The sequence below is a fragment of the Peromyscus leucopus genome, chromosome 14 (assembly GCF_004664715.2).
Source record: "Peromyscus leucopus breed LL Stock chromosome 14, UCI_PerLeu_2.1, whole genome shotgun sequence".
NCBI classification, from domain to species: Eukaryota; Metazoa; Chordata; class Mammalia; order Rodentia; family Cricetidae; genus Peromyscus; species Peromyscus leucopus.
In genome coordinates, this window is record NC_051075.1 from 51582313 (window position 1) to 51602916 (window position 20604).

A 20604-nucleotide genomic window follows, 5' to 3' on the forward strand; every position below is an offset into this window, starting at 1 on the left:
AGGCACGAGTATTTAAAGCCTTGGTGGTTTGATGCTTTTCTTACCAGTATTGGGCATTGCGCCGGGGAAAGTGAACACTAAACCCACAGAACTAACTCTAAAAGTACTTTTATTGGTTTCTAGAAACTGGAAGAAGAGAAAGGCAAAAAAGAAAAAGAAAGACAGGAAATTGAGAAAGAACGGAGAGAAAGAGAGAGGGAACGTGAAAGGGAACGAGAAAGGCGAGAACGGGAACGAGAAAGGGAAAGAGAACGTGAACGAGAAAAGGAAAAAGAACGGGAGCGGGAACGAGAACGTGATAGGGACCGTGACCGCACAAAAGAGAGAGACCGAGATCGAGAAAGAGATCGCGACCGTGATCGAGAAAGGAGCTCAGATCGAAATAAGGATCGGAGTCGATCAAGGTAAGAAGACTTCATATAATTGTTTCTGATAGCTGCATTGAATTACAGGATTGCCAATGGAACCATTTGTATTCACGTGATAAGTTTTACATAGCCTGCCGATTTTCTATATACAGTAATATCATTGGTGAAAGTAACAATGTTGTTTTGGGAAAGGGTCTCTGTATAGCCCCAGTTGGCCAACCTGGAACTTAAAAGAGACTCCTGTTTCTGCCTCCCAAATGCTGGGATTAAAGATGTGCACCACCTTACCTGGCACATTTTTATTTTATGTATGTGATTATTTTGCCTGTGTGTATATGCATGCACCATGTATATGGAAGCCAGAAGAAGTTGTTAGATCTCCTGGGAGTATAGTTGTGAGCCACCATATTGGTCCTGGCTCTTCTGCAAGAGCAACAAGTACTCTTAAGATCTTAAGCTGTTAAGATATCTCTCCAGCCCTATTATTTTGTTTTTGAGATGAGCTCTTTGTATATCATGTTAGCCTAGAATTTACTATGTAATCTAGGTTGATTTGTGAATTTGTTTTGCCTCGGCTTCACTTGTACTGGTGGGCTTATGAGCAAGCCCCATCATGCCAGATAGACTGCTGGGGGCAGGATGAGCACTCTACTGTTGTACAGTTGTTCCCTGAGTGTTAGTGCAGACATAGTTCCATTATAACCTTGAGTTGTTAGGCTATTTTTCTTTTTGCACTGAGAAGTCAGTTCTGCCAGTATTCTTTTTAGAGGTGAGGTGTGCGAGCGTGTGTGCACATCTATCTGGCTGGTCTACTAATTTCACCTTTTAATGAGATATTTTAAAATTATGGTAATTTGTGATATATACAGCAAGTTAAAATAAGAACAGAGCAGTGATTGAGAAGATAGGAAAATCTCATATTTTTCAATCTATTTTCCAAATACATGTAACTTGTGACAGTGTAGCTTAAAAGGGAAGGCCCACTTTGATACCATGCCCAGAAATAAATTTGGAGAGGAAAGTGTTTAGGGTTTCTAAGTGCTGTGAAGAGACATCATGACCACATCAATTCTTAGAAAGGAAAACATTGGGGCTGGCCTACAGTTTCAGAGGTTTATTTAGTCCATGGTGGGATATGGTGGCCTGCAAGCAGGCATGGTACTGCAGAAGGAGCTGAGAATTCTACATCTTGGTCCCCAGGCAACAGAAAATGAACTGTATCCCACATAGGGCACAACTAGAACATATATGAGAACTCAAAGCCGCCCCACAGCGACACACTTCCTCTAACAAGGTCATACCTACTCTGACAAGGTCAAGCCTCCTAGTAATGCCACCCTCTATGTGCCCCTGTGCTTCTGGGTGCATAGTACATACTATGTCTTCTCTGTCTGCCTTGTTAATGCAGCCTTTAAGGAGAATTTGGCTTTCAAGGTAATCAGACAGTTTCTTTTTAAAAATAGTCCTTCAAAACCAGGCCTGTTGGTGCATACCTTTCATTCTAGCACTTTTGGAGGCCAATGGAGACAGATCTCTGAGTTTGAGACAAGCCTGGTCTCTAGCAAGTTCTAGGCCAGATAAGACTATGCACAAAAAAACCCATGAACAAATAAAAATGTCCGTTAGTAGCATATTGTCTCATATACACATGTGGGTTTGTCACTGCATGTTGTGTAACTTTTTTTAAAGACTTAGTTTTAATTGTGCATGTCTGTTTATTAGTATGCATATGAATACTGTGTATTCAGAGACTAGAAGGGGTGAATGCCCTGGAGTTGAACTTAGAGGCAGTTGTGAGCTGTCCGATGTGGGTACCTGGAGCCAAACTGGTCCTCTGCATGAATAGCAAGTATCTTTGACTTAGAAACAGTCCTTCCAGGCTTTGCAGTATAGTTGTATTCTAAATTAAATACTTAGTTTTTTGAGAGGAGGAATGTCTGGGTCTCATGTAGCCTAGGTAGGCAGGTCTTGAACTCCTGATCTAGTGTATGGTTCCTAGAGGTTGTAAAGTTTCAGACCTAGCTAACATAGCAAGCAAGATAAGAGCAAATGTGATGGTTTCAGAAACTGATTGTTGATCTACATGTTTGCCAGCACCATAGTCCGTGATTGGTAGTGCTGTAGCAATGACAACAAAAATTTCTGTGATGGTGTCATGTTTCCCAGGGTGGTCTGTAGTTGGTTAAGGTGGCCTTGAACTTTTCCTATATTCCCTCAAATACTGTAACAGGCATATACATCCCATCCTTGCCTGGCTCTAGATTGGCTTTTTAATATGCTCATTATTCTTTCATATTTCATTTGGGAATGAGCAATATACCCCCCACCCCCCAGCTTACCCCCCTTATTTTTGTTTTTTGTTTTTTTGTTTTTTTTTTGAGGACAAGGTGTCTCTGCGGTTCTGTCTGTCCAGGAACTCCCAAATGCTGGGATTAAAGGCATGTGGCACCACCACCTAGCCATTCTTTTATTTTTAATTTTTATTAAAAATGTTTTTATTTTTAATGTGAATTTGTGTTTTGCCATGAGTGTCAGGTCCCCTGGAATTGGTATTACAGACAGTTGTGAGCCATGTTGGTGCTGGGAATTGCACCCCATCTGAAAGAACAGTTAGTGCTCTTAACCTCTGCGCCATCTCTCCAGTCCATTTTTTTTTTTAAAGGCAGAATCTCACTATATAGCTCTGGCTAGCCTAAAACTCTTTGTGGACGACCAAGATTGTCTTAAACTCAACAAGGTCAGCTTGCCTGTCTCCCACACATTAGGATTGCTAGTTTTTACCCATGCCTGGGAATAATATTTTTTTTAAACAATTATGTATCCACATATAATTAGTCAGAATTAGTACTTTTTCAATTTTTTATGTGTTTTTTTTTTTTCAAGACAGGGATTCTCTGTGTAGCTTTGGAGCCTGTTCTGGATCTTGCTCTGTAGACCAGGCTGGCCTCGAACTCAGAGTACTGTCTGCTTCTCCCTCCCGAATGCTGGGATTAAAGGCATGTGCCACCAGTACTGCTGGCTTTTATGTAATCTCATGTTCATTTTCTGACATGTGAATAATTACTAGCATTGACTTCAGAATGCAGTTTAGAATTTGTAGGTTAGAATTAAAATTTGGCTTGCTTTTAATTCCAACAATAGGATTAAAATGATGTTCATTTTACACAAATGCTTTACCTGAATTGTACCTTGGAGTATAGAGAAATTTACAGTTCTCCAAAAATTGAAAGGTCAATTCTGATTTGTTTATATATTGGTTTATAATATATATTACAGCTTCCCTGGTCCCTAAAGAAAAGGAGTAGAATGATATACAATATGTGATATATGTAATGTTTTATTTTCCTAGAGAAAAAAGCAGAGATCGTGAACGGGAACGGGAGAGGGAAAGAGAGAGAGAGAGAGAACGGGAACGAGAAAGAGAACGAGAGCGAGAGAGAGAAAGAGAAAGAGAACGGGAGCGTGAACGTGAGAAAGACAAGAAGCGAGACAGGGAAGAGGATGAAGAAGATGCATATGAACGAAGAAAACTGGAAAGAAAACTTCGAGAGAAAGAGGCTGCTTATCAAGAGGTAAACTGAGGAAATGCTTTTCCTCGGAAAGTGTGTTATACTCACAGAGGCTGGTGAGCCATGTTTTGCAGAATTCTGTATGAAATTTTAAAGTTTTGAAACTTTTTTACTTTAGCGCCTTAAGAATTGGGAAATCAGAGAACGAAAGAAAACAAGGGAATATGAGAAAGAGGCTGAAAGAGAAGAAGAAAGAAGAAGAGAAATGGTGAGATTTTAGGTTTAAGAAAAGGTGTTTTATCAGGTCAAAACCATTATTCAATTTTACTGTCTTGCAGAAAACCTTATAAAAATACATGAAAGCACTGCGCAGTGGTGGTGTGCACCTTTAATCCTAGCTCTTGGGAGGAAGAGGCAGACAGATCCAGGACAGGAACCAAAACTACACAGAGAAACCAAATTGGGGGACACACATGACAGCTTCTTAGTTAATAATCCCCCCCCTTTTTGGTTTTTTATATGGTCTCACTGTGTAGCTCTGGCTGTCCTGGAGTCCATGATGTAGATCAGGCTGGCCTTGAACTCATTTCAACCAACTTTGATATAGACTCTGTACACATCTCTTCCCAATTTTCAAAAGTTTGCTGCCCATTAATGAATCTACCCTACTGGGTTATAGAAACTTAAAATTAATGTGATGTCCTTTGGTTAAGATTTGAAAAACTTGTTGACCCGACAAAATGCCCCACCTATGAGAGTTGGCTGCAACTGCCACCCTAAAGTTCACTCCTCAGCAACCACTTGGTTGAGAGAGAAAACTGATGCCCTCAAATTGTACGCTGACCTCCACATGTGTGTTTTGACATCCACTGGCACACGTGCAAAAAATAAGTGCCATAAAAATTTTCTTTCATGCAGTTCTGAAATTATTGAATTAGTCAGTGCAGTTGTGTGGTTTTTGGGAATGGGTTTGCTTTGTTTTCTTATGATTTATTTATTTTCATTTTAATTTCACTGGTGTTTTAACTGCATGTATATATTTCTGAGGGTATCAGATTCCCTAGAAGTGGAATTGTGAGCTTCTCTGTGGGTGCTGGGAATTTAACTTGGGTCCTCCAGAAGAGCAGCCAGTGCTCTTTACTGATGAGCCATCTCTAGTTCCTCTAGTAAGTGTTTTAAGCAGAAGTATATTTAGAGTTTCTTGTAGTTTTCTTATGCTACCATATTCTCTTTTGTATGGTCATATATTTAGGTTTTTGTTGCATTTACACTGATGACTGTTAAGTATAAACTAGTTGGCATATTTGTTGAATATATTGATAAAAATTACTTCAATAGTAAGTATGTTCTGTGAGTATAGTGATAACAATTGCTTCAATAGTGTGTTCTGTGTTGTGGATACCTAGGCGTGGTGGTATACACCTTCAATCCTAGACAGGTAGATCTCTGTGAGTTCTAGTCCAGTCTGGTCTACAGAGCTAAATCCAGGACAGGCAGGACTACACTCAGAGAAAGAAACCCTGCCTATTTAAAAAAAAAAAAAAAAAGATAGAATTAGGTGAAGAAACAGTGTTGTACGTGCTGTGAGCAAATCTGAAATGTTTCTATAGAGAAATATTTCCTTTACAAAAAAATTCCTGTTACATAAGCATTTTCTCATGTTTAAGTAACAGATATGTTCAGTATAAGTGAAAGTTTCCCATAGTAGTGAATTTCATTAGTGTTCCTGTGTACTTTATAGCCTGTCCTGTATAACTATATTTTTGAATATTGAAAATACATAAGAATACTGTTATTCTCAACAACAGACCTCTCCTTCCATTTATTTGAGCACTCATATCCCAGCTTAATGCCTTGGGGTGGGCCATACAGAAGTGATTGACCATAAGTTTGAAACAAGTCAACAATGTAAGCAGATAAGGCAGTTACTATACAGAAAGTGTGAGTACTTAAGTTATATTCATAGTATTTTGGAAGTACTAGAGAAGAACATCATTCATTTTGCCTCAGGGATAGTTGCTACTAGATAGATTGTTACTATGGATGATGTGGCTGAAAGGTGTTAAAAAATTAAGTCTGAAACTGCTAACTGCTTTACATGTAGATATGAAATCTATTTATAGTATATGAACATTGTTTAAATCTAAACCTTGGCATTTTACCTAAATCATTTATAGTATTATCTACCCAATGAAATTTATGTACTTTTGTGTAATACATTTAATAATGTATATTCAAAGGATATTTGTTTAGCATACTGTATATGTGGATGTTTCTCATGACTCGGATATGTCCTAAAGCTGACTTATTTAAAATTTTGAGGGCTGGAAAGATGGCTCAGGAGTTAAGAGCACTGGTTGCTCTTCCAGAGGTACTGGGTTGGATTCCCAGCACCCACATGGCAGCTTTGTGGGTGTAACTGTCTGTAACTCTAGTTCCAGGGGACCCGATGCCCTCACACAGACATACATCATATGATACCCATTTCATATGTGAAGTAAATGAGTAGTATAAAAATTTTAAGGACTATAAATAAGGAAAAGAATATTTTCCCAAGAAAAGGGAAGGAAGTAGTCTAACTCTTAACCTGAGTTTTATATATTTTGTCCTTTATTTCTGCAAAGGCTAAAGAGGCCAAACGACTAAAAGAATTCCTAGAAGATTATGATGATGATAGAGATGATCCCAAGTACTATAGGTAAGCAAGTGTAAACTGATGGGCTGTGTGTGAATATGAGGATAGCAGCTTTGCTTAGGTTTAGAATCAGTAATCCCAAATGTCTTGAGAGGGAGCCTATGATGGTCATTTTTTAAAACTATTTAGTTTCAGAAATTTGTCTTCAGTGTTTTCAAAAGTGTCCCATCTGATCCCCACCTCACCATTTCCATATTGATACAGTACTGTGAAGTTATGAATTGAACATGTCTTTACTGTGTAGTCCAGGCTGGCCTTGAATTTACAACTTCCTGCCTTGGCCTACAGATTGGCGCTATTAAAGTGATATACATCATGCCCACCCACTCATTTTGGTGGGACAGTGAACCTCACACATGTTATGCCCTTATCAGTATTGTCTGAGTTATGCCCTCATCCCCAAAAGGCTTAGCAGTTCTTGTATTATCTTCACCTAAAAAAATACAAATTAAATGTTGGGATTCACTGTGGAATAGCCACAAAAAAGCTCTCTTCCCCCCTGAAAGTCAACCTTTTGTCTTTCAGGCATGTTAGAGTGATTTTTGAGAATAAAATGACAACTTGGTGCTGACTAGTTACACACTGATATAGAGAGCATACTGTCTTGGGTGTGGTATAGTTGGAGAACCACCTGAGTCTTAGCATTCAGGTATTCGGTTTCTAGTATTGAGAAAAGCACTGTTGGGGCAATGATCTGATTATTAAATGAGTCCTTTTAACTTTGCAGGGGGAGTGCTCTTCAGAAACGGTTGCGTGATAGGGAAAAAGAAATGGAAGCTGATGAACGAGATAGGAAGAGAGAGAAGGAAGAACTTGAGGAAATCAGGCAACGCTTACTGGCGGAGGGGCATCCAGATCCAGATGCAGAGCTCCAGAGGGTGAGATACTACAACATCTTAAATTGTTTGGCTTCAAATCTCTATATTATTTTAAAGTCAGCTATGTTTTTATCTGTAGATTATTTGGTAGGTTATTAATTAGTACTTCTGTTATTTTTAGTGCATGTCATGATGGTTGAATGCACACCTTAGTGTATGTGTGTGTGTTGAGGGGCAGTGTACATGTGGAAGCCAGAAGTCAGTCTCAGGTTCATTCCATAGGAGTAATCTCCCTTGGTTTATTTTGAGACAAGAGTCTCTCATTGTTAGGCTAGCAGGCCAGGGATTTGCCTGTGTTCCCCTTCCAGTATTATCATTACAAGTGCATGTGCTTGGTTTGGGTATTTTGTAGGTACTGGAAATCACACTCATGCTTGCATAGCATTCACGAATCCAACAGAGCTATTTCCCAGGTCCTTGAATTCACAAATCTTTGTAAAATGTCTTACATATCAATTAAGTATTCCTTTACTGCTGACCAATTTTTAATAAAATTTGGATAGAAAGCTGTCCCTACAATTTCCTTTGACTTGTAATGACTATAGTTAGAAGTATTACTAAAAAATATTTTTTAGTTCATAATGTATCGGGTTTTTTTAAAGATTTAGTTATGGGCTTGCTTACATATAGATATGTGTATCACATTCTTGTCTGCTATACCCTCAAAGGCTAGATTGCCTGAAACTGGAGTGATGACGGTTGGGAGCCAGCATGTGGATTCTGAGAACTGTACCTGGGTCCTCTTCCTGAACAGCAGATGCTCTTTATCACTGAGCTTCATCCCAACAGTCTTTTTTTTTTTTTTTTTCCGGGACAGGGTTTCTCTGTGTAGCTTTGCACCTTTCCTGGAACTCACTTGGTAGCCCAGACTGGCCTTGAACTCACAGAGATCTGCCTGCCTCTGCCTCCCAAGTGCTGGGATTAAAGGTGTGCGCCACCACCGCCCGGCCCCCAACAGTCTATTTTTAAGCAGAACAGACTGTTAGCAGATGTACCATGCTCTACTTTTACAACTCAGAACTGTCAGTTTTAAAACACTTTTAGTTCTTTTCTTTACTATCATGTAATGATATTTTTACATGTTACATGCCTCAACAAAATCCCATCTTTTCTTGTTTCTTTGGATTTATTTTTGTTGTTGTTTTTTGGTTTGTTTGTTTGTTTTGTTTTGTTTACTGGGTGTTGGATCCCCTGGGACTGGAGTTACAGACAGTTGTGACCTGCCATATGGGTTCTGGGAATGGAACCCAAGTCCTCTGAAAGAGCAATCAATGCTTTTAACCTCTGAGCCATCTCTCCTGCCCCTAGTGCTCAGTTCTTAATTTTAATTAGGGTTGAGCTCACTGGTCAAGTAAATCTTTTCACCAACTGTTTCATGGGAAGAGTTATAGTAGTAGTCTTTTCTAAAGTTAATCAGGCAGATTTTTGGGTTGCAGATGGAGCAAGAGGCTGAGAGGCGCAGACAGCCTCAAATAAAGCAAGAGCCAGAATCAGAGGAGGAGGAAGAAGAAAAGCAAGAAAAAGAAGAAAAACGAGAAGAGCCCATGGAAGAGGAAGAAGAACCAGAGCAAAAGCCTTGTCTCAAACCCACTCTGAGACCCATCAGCTCCGCCCCATCTGTGTCCTCTGCCAGTGGCAATGCAACGCCCAACACTCCTGGGGATGAGTCTCCTTGTGGGATCATTATTCCTCATGAAAACTCACCAGATCAACAGCAGCCTGAGGAGCATAGGCCAAAAATAGGACTAAGTCTTAAACTGGGTATGTCAGAGTTCCTCCTTTCCTCCATTGTCCCAATAACCTTCACTGTAAGGACAAAGACAACTCATATACTTGTAGAGCTCCTTGGTAGATAGATAGCAAAGTATTCAACAATGCCTTTCTAGCTCACGATTGTTTTCATAGTTCTACTAGTGCTCCTATATCTCCAGCTGCCTCAAGTTCTGAGAAGAAGTGAAAAGTTAAATTTTCTAGCACTTGTGAGTAGAGAGTTTTTTTTGTGTGTGTGTTTTTTTTTAACAGTTGGGATCTTTCTCTGAGAATTATGGAAGTATATTTGCACTTTATGAGGGATGGTGGGTTGTCAACTTTAGCATTTGAAAATGATGTTTGCATACTAAGATAGTGTTTTTAACTATAGGTGCTTCCAATAGTCCTGGCCAACCTAATTCTGTGAAGAGAAAGAAACTGCCTGTAGATAGTGTCTTTAACAAATTTGAGGATGAAGACAGTGATGATGTGCCCCGAAAAAGGAAACTTGTTCCCTTGGATTATGGTGAAGATGATAAAAATGCCACCAAAGGCACTGTAAACACTGAAGAAAAGCGCAAGCACATTAAAAGTCTTATTGAGAAAATCCCCACAGCCAAACCTGAGCTCTTTGCTTATCCTCTGGATTGGTCTATTGTGGATTCCGTGAGTAGTACATTATTTGTCACCATATTTGGGCTGGTTTTCAATGTGAGTGACATACAATCTTACTTGATTTTAATCGTAACAATAAGTTGGAATAATCTCCTGCATGATGAATTGCCAATATGTAGATGCTATGGCAGAGGTTTTTTTTATCGCCTTCATAAAATCACATCACACAACTAGATTAAGAGATAGCCACTCAGTCTAGGCAGTGGTGGCTTGTACTTTTAATCCCAACACACAGGAGACAGAGGCAGGCATCTCAGTAGAAGCCAGCCTGGTATATACAGAGTCAGTTTCCGGACAACCAGGGCTAGCTACATAGAGATACTGTCTTGGTACACACCCCTAGCTCCCCCCCCCCCAAAAAAAAAGCCACTTAATAAGTTTATAGACAGAAGTTATTCTGAAGCCATGGAGTTTTGCTTAGGGTTTTATGCTTTCAGTGTCAATTACATTTTTTATGTACTTATCCATCACACACAGAATAATAAAAACAAAAACACATGTGGTTGAAATTAGAAAAAGTTTATATCCTTCCTCTTTGACAGTTTATCTTTTTTTCCTGCATTCTGTCCTTCAGTACCTAATAATTACATTTTTTAAAAATTCATCTATTTATTTTATATCCTAGTTGCTACCCCCCATATTACCTTTCAAAAGCCTTTTCTTTAAGTGTTCCCCACACTCTGCACCTTAATAGTTGTAAGCTCTACGCTGTAAGCTAGACAACACATGGGGGTTCTTTCTCTTTCTCTCTCTGAGTTTAAGTGACGACACTACTGTTTTATGCCTAAGTCCGTCCATTTTCCTGCAAATTTCATGATTTTATTTTTCATTGTACAGATTTTTTTTTATGTGTGCCAGATACTCATTATCCATTAATCTATTGATGAATATCTTGGTTGGTTCATTGTTTTTTCTGGAGTAAAACAGAGCTGGGTCATACAGTAATTACATTTGTTTATTTCTCAGGCAGTGTCTCACTATGAACTTGGATTTTCTTTTTGGGGGGGCGGGAAGGTGGGGGGTTTCGAGACAGGGTTTCTCTGTGTAGCTTTGTGCCTATCTTGGACCAGGCTGGCCTCGAATTCATAGAGATCTACCTGTCTCTGCCTCCCAAGTGCTGGGATTAAAGGCATGCGCCACCATTGTCTGGCAAACTTGGATTTTCTAGTCTTTTGTCCCTTGAGTTCCAGATTTAACATCTGTGCCCCTTCAGTTGACTTACTTTAGTCTTGAAAATTGTGAATTTGATGTGGCTATAAGAACAAGTTGTAATTCTTTAGTTCCTCAACCTAGCTTTTTTTTGCAGATACTGATGGAACGAAGAATCCGGCCATGGATCAATAAGAAAATCATAGAATACATAGGTGAAGAAGAAGCTACATTAGTTGATTTTGTTTGTTCTAAGGTTCGTTTTTTCCTTTCTACATCCCTCCCTACTATTTATTTTAGACACTTTTTAAAATTAAAAATCCTGCAGAGAGAGTATACAATAATTCAGTTCCAATGAAGTGACCTGTTATTTAAAGGAAACTTCTTCTTCAGACCCATCACGCCACAGCTTTGGCTCTGAGTCATGGAGGACAGAATTAGTGTCTCTTTTCAATTACACTTTCTCTTCTCTACTGCCAATGCCGTGCCTACCCTTTTGTCTTGGGTGTGAATTTTGAGGAGATAGCCAATAGTTTGTTTCCTCTTTTTTTGAGTCACCCATCTTTGTAATAGTCCTGTCGCTAATAGTTTTTAGGATGTAGTGACGATTAGAGTTCTTGACAGACACAGTGCTGTGTTTTATGGAGCTTTTTCTGTCATCCTTAGGTTATAGTCTTAGGGAATACAAGTCTCAAATGTTATCCTTACCATATTTTTTTTAAACTTTTTTTTTTTTTTTTTTTGTTTTTGTTTTTCGAGACAGGGTTTCTTTGTGTAGCTTTGCGCCTTTCCTGGAACGCACTTGGTAGACCAGGCTGGCCTTGAACTCACAGAGATCCGCCTGCCTCTGCCTCCCAAGTGCTGGGATTAAAGGTGTGCGCCACCACCGCCTGGCCTTCCTTACCATATTTATTCATGAAAAAATTGAGCTTTATGGAAAGGTTGTGTCTTGGCCATTTTTATACAATATTTAACATTTAAAATCCTATAGGCTTTTTGTTTTGGAGACAGTTTCTTGTAGCCCAGGCTGACTTTTGACTTGCCTTCATTTCCTTGGTGCTAGAATTAATGGCAGACACCAGTACACCCAACCATTATCCCGCAAAAATTGTTCTGTTGTGTGTCCTCAAATCATAGTTTCATTTAAACTATGCAATAAAATTTCATTAAACTCTATAATAACGAGGGAGCACCATATTCTTGTAATGATATAAATGTGTCATTCTTCCACCAGTATCGCTCTTTTAATATTTTTGAAGAATAAACATAAGACTGTCTTCTCTGCTTATAATTATTACAGAATTAATACTTACATAGCCAAGTATGGCAGATTTCTGTAATCCTAGTACTTGGGAGGCTGAAGCAAAGAATCACAAGTTTGAAGGCACCCTAGGTTGCATAGCATGGGGGTGGGGGTGGGGAAGCAACCTCTAAGTAATGATTGAACTGTCTTTATTGACTAGGATCCCAGGATAAAAAGCTTAGCCAGACAGTAGTGGCACGTGCCTTTAACCCCAGCACTCAGTAGGCAGAGGCAGGGTGATCTCTTAAGTGTATAGAACAAGTTCCAGGATAGCCAAGGCTGCACTAAGAAACCCTGTCTCGAAACTCACCCTCAAAAAAGAAAGCCAGGCACGTGACGCTTATCTTTAATTCTAACATTAGGGAGGCAGACAGAGCTCTGTAAGTTCCAAGTCTTCCAGAGCTATACAGTGAGACCCTGCCTCAAGGCAGGGCAAACTCCATCAGGCACAAGAAATGTTTTTTTACCATTGAGAGGTTTTGTACAACTTTATAACAGCAGATGTTTGTTTTCTTTTAGGTTATGGCACATAGTTCACCTCAGAGCATTTTAGATGATGTTGCCATGGTAAGTTAGAAAAATACTGTTATGTTAATATTTCTCTGAACAATCTACTTTATACATTTTATACTGAAAAATCAAAATTCGTAATTGCATTTGATTTTTGTATTATCATCAGTGGTTACTTCTATTGAACACTGTGATTTTATAAGCAGAGGGAAAGAAGGTTTGCATTTTAAATGAGAAAAAATGCTGCATTTAATATGAGGGCCTGTTATGAAGAGAAGAAAACAATTTGAGTAGAATTGGTAGTTTGAGTTAATTAAGGACTGGTAGGCCAATGCAGTTGTGGAAGATTAGTTAGAATTAAGCAACTGGGAAAAGGTTACTCTCAGAGAATAAGGTAGTAAGAAAGTAGAGCTGGGAATGGCATTGCACTCTTTTAGTCCCAGAACTTCAGAGACAGAGGCAGGTGGATTAAGCTCAGCCTGGTCCCCTTAGACTCTTTCTCACGAAAATAAAACAAGAAGAAAATTAGTATATTAGTCCAAATCATGGCAGTTGCATATCATATATCCTTGGGAATCCCTAAGATCATTGCGACATGGATTAGAGAAAAATACTGGAGCTAGGTTTCAGGGGCTGGAGAGATGGTTCAGAGGTTAAGTGTAATGGCTAGTGTTCCAAAGGTCCTGAGTTCAATTCCCAGCAACCACATGGTGGGTCACAGCCATCTGTAATGAGATGCGGTGCCCTCTTCTGGCCTCCAGCCATATATGCAGGCAGAACACTGTATACATAATAAATAAATCTTTTTTTAAAAAAATTACCGTTCTTGTGCATACAGTCAGATAGCTCAAAGTGCTTTCTGCTTAAGCATAAGTTCTGTACCCAAAAATCTATTTAAAATGCTGAGTGTGGTGTTATGCCCTAATGACCCGAGCACTGGGGAGCACTGGGGAGGTGGAGTCACAGATCATTGGAGTTTGTCCTATTGGTAAGTCCCAGGTCCTAGTGAGAGATCTTGTCTGTAAAAACAAGGGGGGACATCTCCTTGGATGACACCCCAGGTTGACTTCTGCTTTCCATGAACTAGCACTCTCTCACCCCCACACCAGAATAGCAGAATAAAAGCTGGAGAGATGGATAATCGATAAGAACACTTAGTGCTTGATCATGAGAACCATGTTGTAATTCAGGCACCCCTTACAAATACTTGTAACTCCAGCAGACACATACGAGTAAATGAATGTACAAATGATTTTTTTTTTTTAAATTAAAGGCCCTGTAAATGCTTCTTAGGTATTTAAGATAGTTTTTTTAGCTCAAGTAATGCTTTATTCCTGATTAAAAATATGGTGTTTTTACATAACAGACTTTTATTGCATATTTTGTAATTTGTGTTATAATATCCTTCTCAAACTTTGTTGAAATAATGGCCCAGAAATGTGTTTAAAGAAGCTTAAAGAGGCTTCTAAGGGTTGGGGATTTAGCTCAGTGGTAGAGCGCTTGCTAATGCAAGACCCTGGGTTCAGTCCTCAGCTCAAAAAAAAAAAAAAAAAAAGGCTTCTAGCTGCTTTTGAGCATTTACTGATCACCATATAACACGTACTCTCTTGCAGTTATTAATTTTAATTCCCACAGTAGTACTACTGGTATGATATAGCAAAATGTCTTCCATTTTATATGTAATGGAACCTGACGCTTAGTGAGCTTCAAGTGACTCAGCCAAGGATACTTTTAATTGATGTAAAATTTAATGTTCAAGATTTGAACCTAGTTTTACTAGGGTTTGTGTTCTCAGAATTCTTAGAGGCAGTTTAGGGAAGAAACCAGATAATAAGTTGCTTTCCACTCAAGAAGTGATAGCCTAGAGTGTCTTCCTGGTGTCTTTAAGGAAGTAAGGTCTTCCATTACTGTTAACAGCAGCTCTTGGGACAGAACCTTATGTATGTAGGCTAAAGGCAGGAATAATATTGGGAACATGATGTAGTAATGAAATCCTAAGTAGATAGGAAAATCACCTGGTTTCTTCATTGAGCATAGGAAAAGATAGCCAGTATTCTTGTATCTGGTGGTATCGGTAGTCACTTAATCTTGTTTACTGCCTTCTAGAGACCATAGTAAATTCTCATATGATGCTTAATTCAATGTCACATAATAAGCATTTGTTAAATGTTAGGTAAGATAAGTCTGATTTGGGATAAATAAAATTACTCTATTAAGATACATAATTGTGCCGGGCGGTGGTAGTGCACACCTTTAATCCTAGCACTCGGGAGGCAGAGGCAGGCGGATCTCTGAGTTCGAGGCCAGCCTAGGCTATAGAGTGAATTCTAGGAAAGGCACAAAGCTACAGAGAGAAGCCCTGTCTCAAAAAACCAAAAAAAGAAAAAAAAAAAAAGATACATAATTGTATATTTAAGTTCTTCATAAATTATTCTTTATGGCAAGCTTTTGCTTTACTTATTAAGTAGTTTAGCCAGACATATATCAATGTAATGTCTATAAAATTATCATGAAAATAAAAGTTGTATTCAAAAAGTATATTGGAGACAAGAGTGGTGTCATATGCCTGTAATCCCAACACTTGGAAAATGTGGAAACAGGAGCTCTACCTTGTTTTCATTGAAGTTTAGGTCCAGCCTGGGCTTTGTGTCTCAAAATTAAACCAGTAAACAAAAGTGAAATGAAATTATTATTTATTAAGTCATGGGATTTGGCTGAATCATCTTTCTTTTGGTAACTTAAATCTTCTGTTTAAAATATTTTTCATACTGGACAATTTTTCTTTAGGTCATAATGTTGATTGTGTTTGGTGGGTAAGACCTTGTTTGTATGTTACTGTCAATTTGACATACCACTAATTGTCTTTATATGTGTTTCTGTCTTGTCTTCTAGGTACTAGATGAAGAAGCAGAAGTTTTTATAGTCAAAATGTGGAGATTATTGATATATGAGACAGAAGCCAAGAAAATTGGTCTTGTGAAGTAAAACTTTTTACATTCAGAGTTACATTTCAGATTTCTTCTTTTACACCCTTCAAAGAACTTTGAATTTTCTGTGTCTTCAAAGACATTTGTGAGATCTGTAATTTTTTTTAATGTAGAAAATGTGAATTCTTTTGTCCTCTAATTTGTTGGTGCCCTGTGTACGCACTTGGTTGTAAAGTCCTCTAAATCCCTGGTTCTCTTTATACTCACCAGGTACAAATTGCTGGTGTTTTATAAGCTGCAGCTACTGTACACAGCCTATCTCATGTAATCTTGTTCTGCTGATTTGTTCCTTGTAAATATTGAAATGACTTCCCCAATTCTTTTGCAGGTTTCCACCTAATATTAAAACTGTACTGTATAGGCACCAACATGAATAATTTTAATACTAGTCATACCCATTACCATCTCATCTCACTCCCCTGATCAGAAATGGCAAAGCCCTTGTAAAGGCATGGAGTTTAAAATTAGAGTGCAAAAACTAGCAGTCAGTCATTCCTAATGTATCTCTGTATTGATGTGTTCATGTGAATGTATGTATAAAAGTCTTTTTTTAATTTCCTTTGGTGGGCTCCCTTAAACAGTTCATAATTCACCAATAGACTCATAAAGGAAAAGTGATAATTGTGCCAACCCAAGTAACTAGTAAAATTACGGTGTGAGTTTCCCAGAGCGTGGTTTTCTGCAGTGAGCAACAGTCTGATAAACCAGATTTGTGTTTCTCTGTGAAATAGGATGATCTCTTATGATCTCTGTGAATAGGATGATACATCATAGTCTTATCTCTTCCTCCAACTTGATGGCTCAGAATTGAAGCAGATTCTTAAGTTCTGGAGCATTTTAATCAATACATTTTCAACTTGTCTTTGTTTAATTTGAGTGTATTCCTTTTAATAAAACAAAATTAATTCCAAAAGTATAAAGGAGGGGAGGAGCCCACCTTCTTTAAAACAAATGACCAGGGGGTACCTCAGTGGAAGAGCTTACTATGCTTAGTATGAAAGAGGGCCTGGGTTCTGTCCCTAGCACCAATAAATAAGTAAATAAGGTAAGTTTACAAAAGAGATTTTGACAAAACAAAATAATTCACCATGGTAGTTAACTGTTTACATCTTTCCTCCAAAGATACATCATTCATGGCAGTTTCTTGCTCATAAATTTTTATCACTGGTCATCATACTTTAAATATATTGCTGACATGTTTAGAGAAATCCTTGGACTTTATTAGTAATTCAGAAGATCTCCAAGGGACAAAATTTATTTGAAGAGTACCAAGTTCTAAACAGTTCTTATAACAAATAAGGTGCAACTGTTGCCATGTTTGTTTATTAAAAGGTAAAAACTGACTTGTTAGGATAATGTAACTGTGAGCTTGAGTTACTAAGTTTTTCTTTTTTTTTTTTTTTTTTTTAAAAAAAACATCTTGAGGACATCCAAAACATTGTTAATGTTGAACCTTGACGTGGCTTCATTATGTAAATATTTCAGTTATTAAAAATGTATATATTTGATCTTGGAGATGCTTTCTTTGAGTCTTATAAATAAATGGCATTATGTTACAATTGTGTAGTGCATATTCTAGAAAAAAAACCTGTAACTGAGCTGAAGTTTTTAAATGAATTTTTATGGTATCAATATCAAAGAGACTGTCACCTTATTTTGGATGAGGCTATCATCCATGGATATCTCTACCTAGTTTTGAATATATTTTAAATTTTGGTTTCTCAAGGGAAAGTTCATACAGATCACCCTTTACAAATTTATTAACATTTTATCATATTTATCCCACCACCAGCCCAAGACATTGTTTAGGTAGTTTATTTTGTTTCTCTGTCTTCTAAACACATTGAACCTTTGTTTTGACCTTATGTTAGGTTTTTATTTCGCTAATATTACCATGAAGCTTTATTCAAGTAGATGACTTTACCTTGCTAGTCTCTCAGCTACCTCTAAAACTAGAGATGTTTATCTGAAGCTTTTAGGAATATATACCTTATACTGCATAGCACCTCACTGTCAAATCATCCGTTTCAGTAGAGCTGGGGTGATAATGCGAAGTGGCATAAAAGGTGGTTAAATTAATAGTTTAATATACTTTAAACCAGGTTTTACCATTATAGCTTGTTTTAAATCATTCAGACATCTATACATTTGTCTTATGTTTTATGCTGGTTGGTATTGCTCATTCAAGTTACAAAATACATGAAGGTCTTAAAATTAAAATTATTTTTCCTCGTTTGATTCCAAAATAAAATTTAAGTGTATGAGGAAAAAAGAGTAGTAAAAATGTTTGAGACTAATTTTTCTCACATTTTTGGGGCACCTTTGTCTTATCTTGTTAAAATGCCTATGTAGTAGGGTGGGTAATATAATTTTGTAATTACCAGGTGATTCTAGTGCCAACTGATCCATGGGGTGCACTTAATTGAATAAGACTTTTCAGACATTTGTACATTGTTTTATTCTGATAGAGGCAACATATTTTTCTGTAAAGGAGCTTTTAAAGAGAATAGCCATTTTGTTATGTGTTTTGAGATGTGCAGCTTCCCAATCTAGTTCAGGCTGTCATAGAAGTTACTGTCTCCCAGGCTGCTTCCTTCCATTGCAATCCATAGGGCTGGGTTACAAGTATACAAGTATGGTGATATTTGAGAAAGAGAATTAGCTATGTAAAATATGTTCTACTAGTGAACATCAAACTAACCCTTCAAAATAGTACCCTAGGACAGTGTAGATATTCTAGGCTCTATCCCAGCCACCCTTAGGATGTTCTTTAAAAAGTTTGTCATTTGAGCTTTATAAGTGCTTCCCTGTGAACAATGTAATAGCAAATGCTGGTGTTTTCTTCACAGTGAAATTTCAAATAATCTGGCATGAATAGCAGCTCTCATAGATACCGAAAGGGGGAAAAAAAAAGGCTTTAGCCGAAATAAGCATTATCTGTATATTCTTTTTTTTTTTTTTTTGAACTACCATGAAGAAAATTAAAATTGCAAATACATATAAGTAAGCAACCAGTGTTTGTGAGGGGTGTTTCTGAGTGTTTTTGACAAACTTTTTTTTTTTCTCTAGTTTTTAGCTGTCGCTTGTTAATTGCTTTTGTTTGTGAGACAGGGTCTCACTAACCTGGGCTAGCCTGTAGCTCACTATGTAGACGCCTTGCCCTCTTTGGGTTTTGTTTTGTTTTTTTGAGACAAGTTTCTGTGGGTTTTCCTGGAACTCTCCCTTTGTAGACCAGGTTGGCCTTGAACTGGTGTTGGGATTGAAGGTGTGCACCAATGCCTAGCTCCCTATTTGAGTCTTTTTTTTTTTTTTTTTTTTTTTCTCCGAGACAGGGTTTCTCTGCATAGCTTTGCGCCTTTCCTGGAGCTCACTTGGTAGCCCAGGCTGGCCTCGAACTCACAGAGATCCGCCTGCCTCTGTCTCCCGAGTGCTGGGATTAAAGGCGTGCGCCACAAACGCCCGGCCCCTATTTGAGTCTTAAAGGGACCAAATTAAGAAAGGGTATAAATACCCACGGGAAAAAAAAATTAAAGTTCAGCTACTACACAATTTAACTCACATTCCGTATGAGAATAGAAAGACGATCAATCCAACTAATAAATTGTGTGTCATTTTTTCATTTTTGCAATAAGTAGTGTCATTTTTTTCATTATTGCACTATTTTCCACATTCTTCCCATATAAAAGAACAATCGGAGAAAAAACTACCTAAAGGTAAGAAGTTTATTGTATGAGGTATGTATGGTATGTCTTGTCCCAGCTGCCATTCTGCTGGTGGGAAAGATGACTTAAAAAAATACTGCATGAAATCTGTATTAAAACAGGGTTGGCCGGGCGGTGGTGGGGCACGCCTTTAATCCCAGCACTCGGGAGGCAGAGCCAGGCAGATCTCTGAGTTCGAGGCCAGCCTGGGCTACCAAGTGAGTTCCAGGAAAGGCGCAAAGCTACACAGAGAAACCCTGTCTTGAAAAACCAAAAAAAAAAAAATAAATAAATAAAAATAAAACAGGGTTGAGAGTGTAGGGAGAAAATGGACATGAATGCTCTAGTATTAGAACTAGGCATTCTGGGAAATAGAAAAAGGTAATTTGACCCTGTGTAGTCCAGTTTGCCATGTAATTTGTTAAGTCAGTATTACCTCAACTCACTGACCTGGCCCCGTCTCCTGAGTATTAATTAGTATTAGACATAACTGTTGATAATCGTCTTTGCAATTACATAAAGTTTTATGTTGTAAAATCAAAATAGGAAACATTTCTTCTCTCCATATGCTTGCATCTTGGAAGACTTTTAGATTTGGAGCCTAGAATATTAAGTCTCACGTTCCTTTCACCAATCGCTTTCATTTACGAGGGCACAAACGATAAATTATATCCATGTTGAGGAACTGTATAAATAAATCCTGGGAAGAAATAGGAAGTGTTCGGTTTTAAATGTCATCACAAAACGGGCCATAGTCTGGAGGCAGAATAGGTTTCCAAGATCATCTTTGTCTACATGGTATGTTTGATACAGGCAGGGAACACACGAATCTCAGTCTCAACCAAGAAACAAGGGGGAAATGTCATCATCGCTTGTAGCCTGGGAGAGCACTAGACCCTCCTCAAGCCATACAGATGCCTCAGATCGCGTACCATCGGACACCCCCAGCATTTAGCTACAAAACAGCAAGACCAGCTGCAGCCGCCAACTCTCGCCGTCTGCGCGCTCGGTCGGAAGCTCCGTCCCCTTCCGGGGTTCGTGGCCAACGTTGCGGAGGCCGGAAATTACGACACCGATGAG

The 20604-nt window shown here is 38.3% G+C and overlaps 1 protein-coding gene across 4 annotated transcripts in view; it reads left to right on the forward strand.

The window, feature by feature from the left end:
• The window catches only part of Rbm25 (RNA binding motif protein 25), a 45760-nt gene extending 28378 nt beyond the window's left edge, over positions 1-17382 (forward strand). For all 4 annotated transcript variants that reach the window (XM_028877150.2, XM_037210697.1, XM_028877170.2 and 1 more), the window contains 10 exons: positions 124-404; positions 3718-3940; positions 4056-4145; positions 6502-6575; positions 7300-7450; positions 8887-9211; positions 9591-9865; positions 11181-11279; positions 12846-12893; positions 15729-17382. In XM_028877150.2, coding sequence (XP_028732983.1) covers positions 124-404; positions 3718-3940; positions 4056-4145; positions 6502-6575; positions 7300-7450; positions 8887-9211; positions 9591-9865; positions 11181-11279; positions 12846-12893; positions 15729-15821 — 1659 coding nt within the window. In that variant the 3' untranslated portion in view covers positions 15822-17382. The remainder of the gene's footprint in view (positions 1-123; positions 405-3717; positions 3941-4055; positions 4146-6501; positions 6576-7299; positions 7451-8886; positions 9212-9590; positions 9866-11180; positions 11280-12845; positions 12894-15728) is intronic.
• Positions 17383-20604: the final 3222 nt, after the last annotated feature.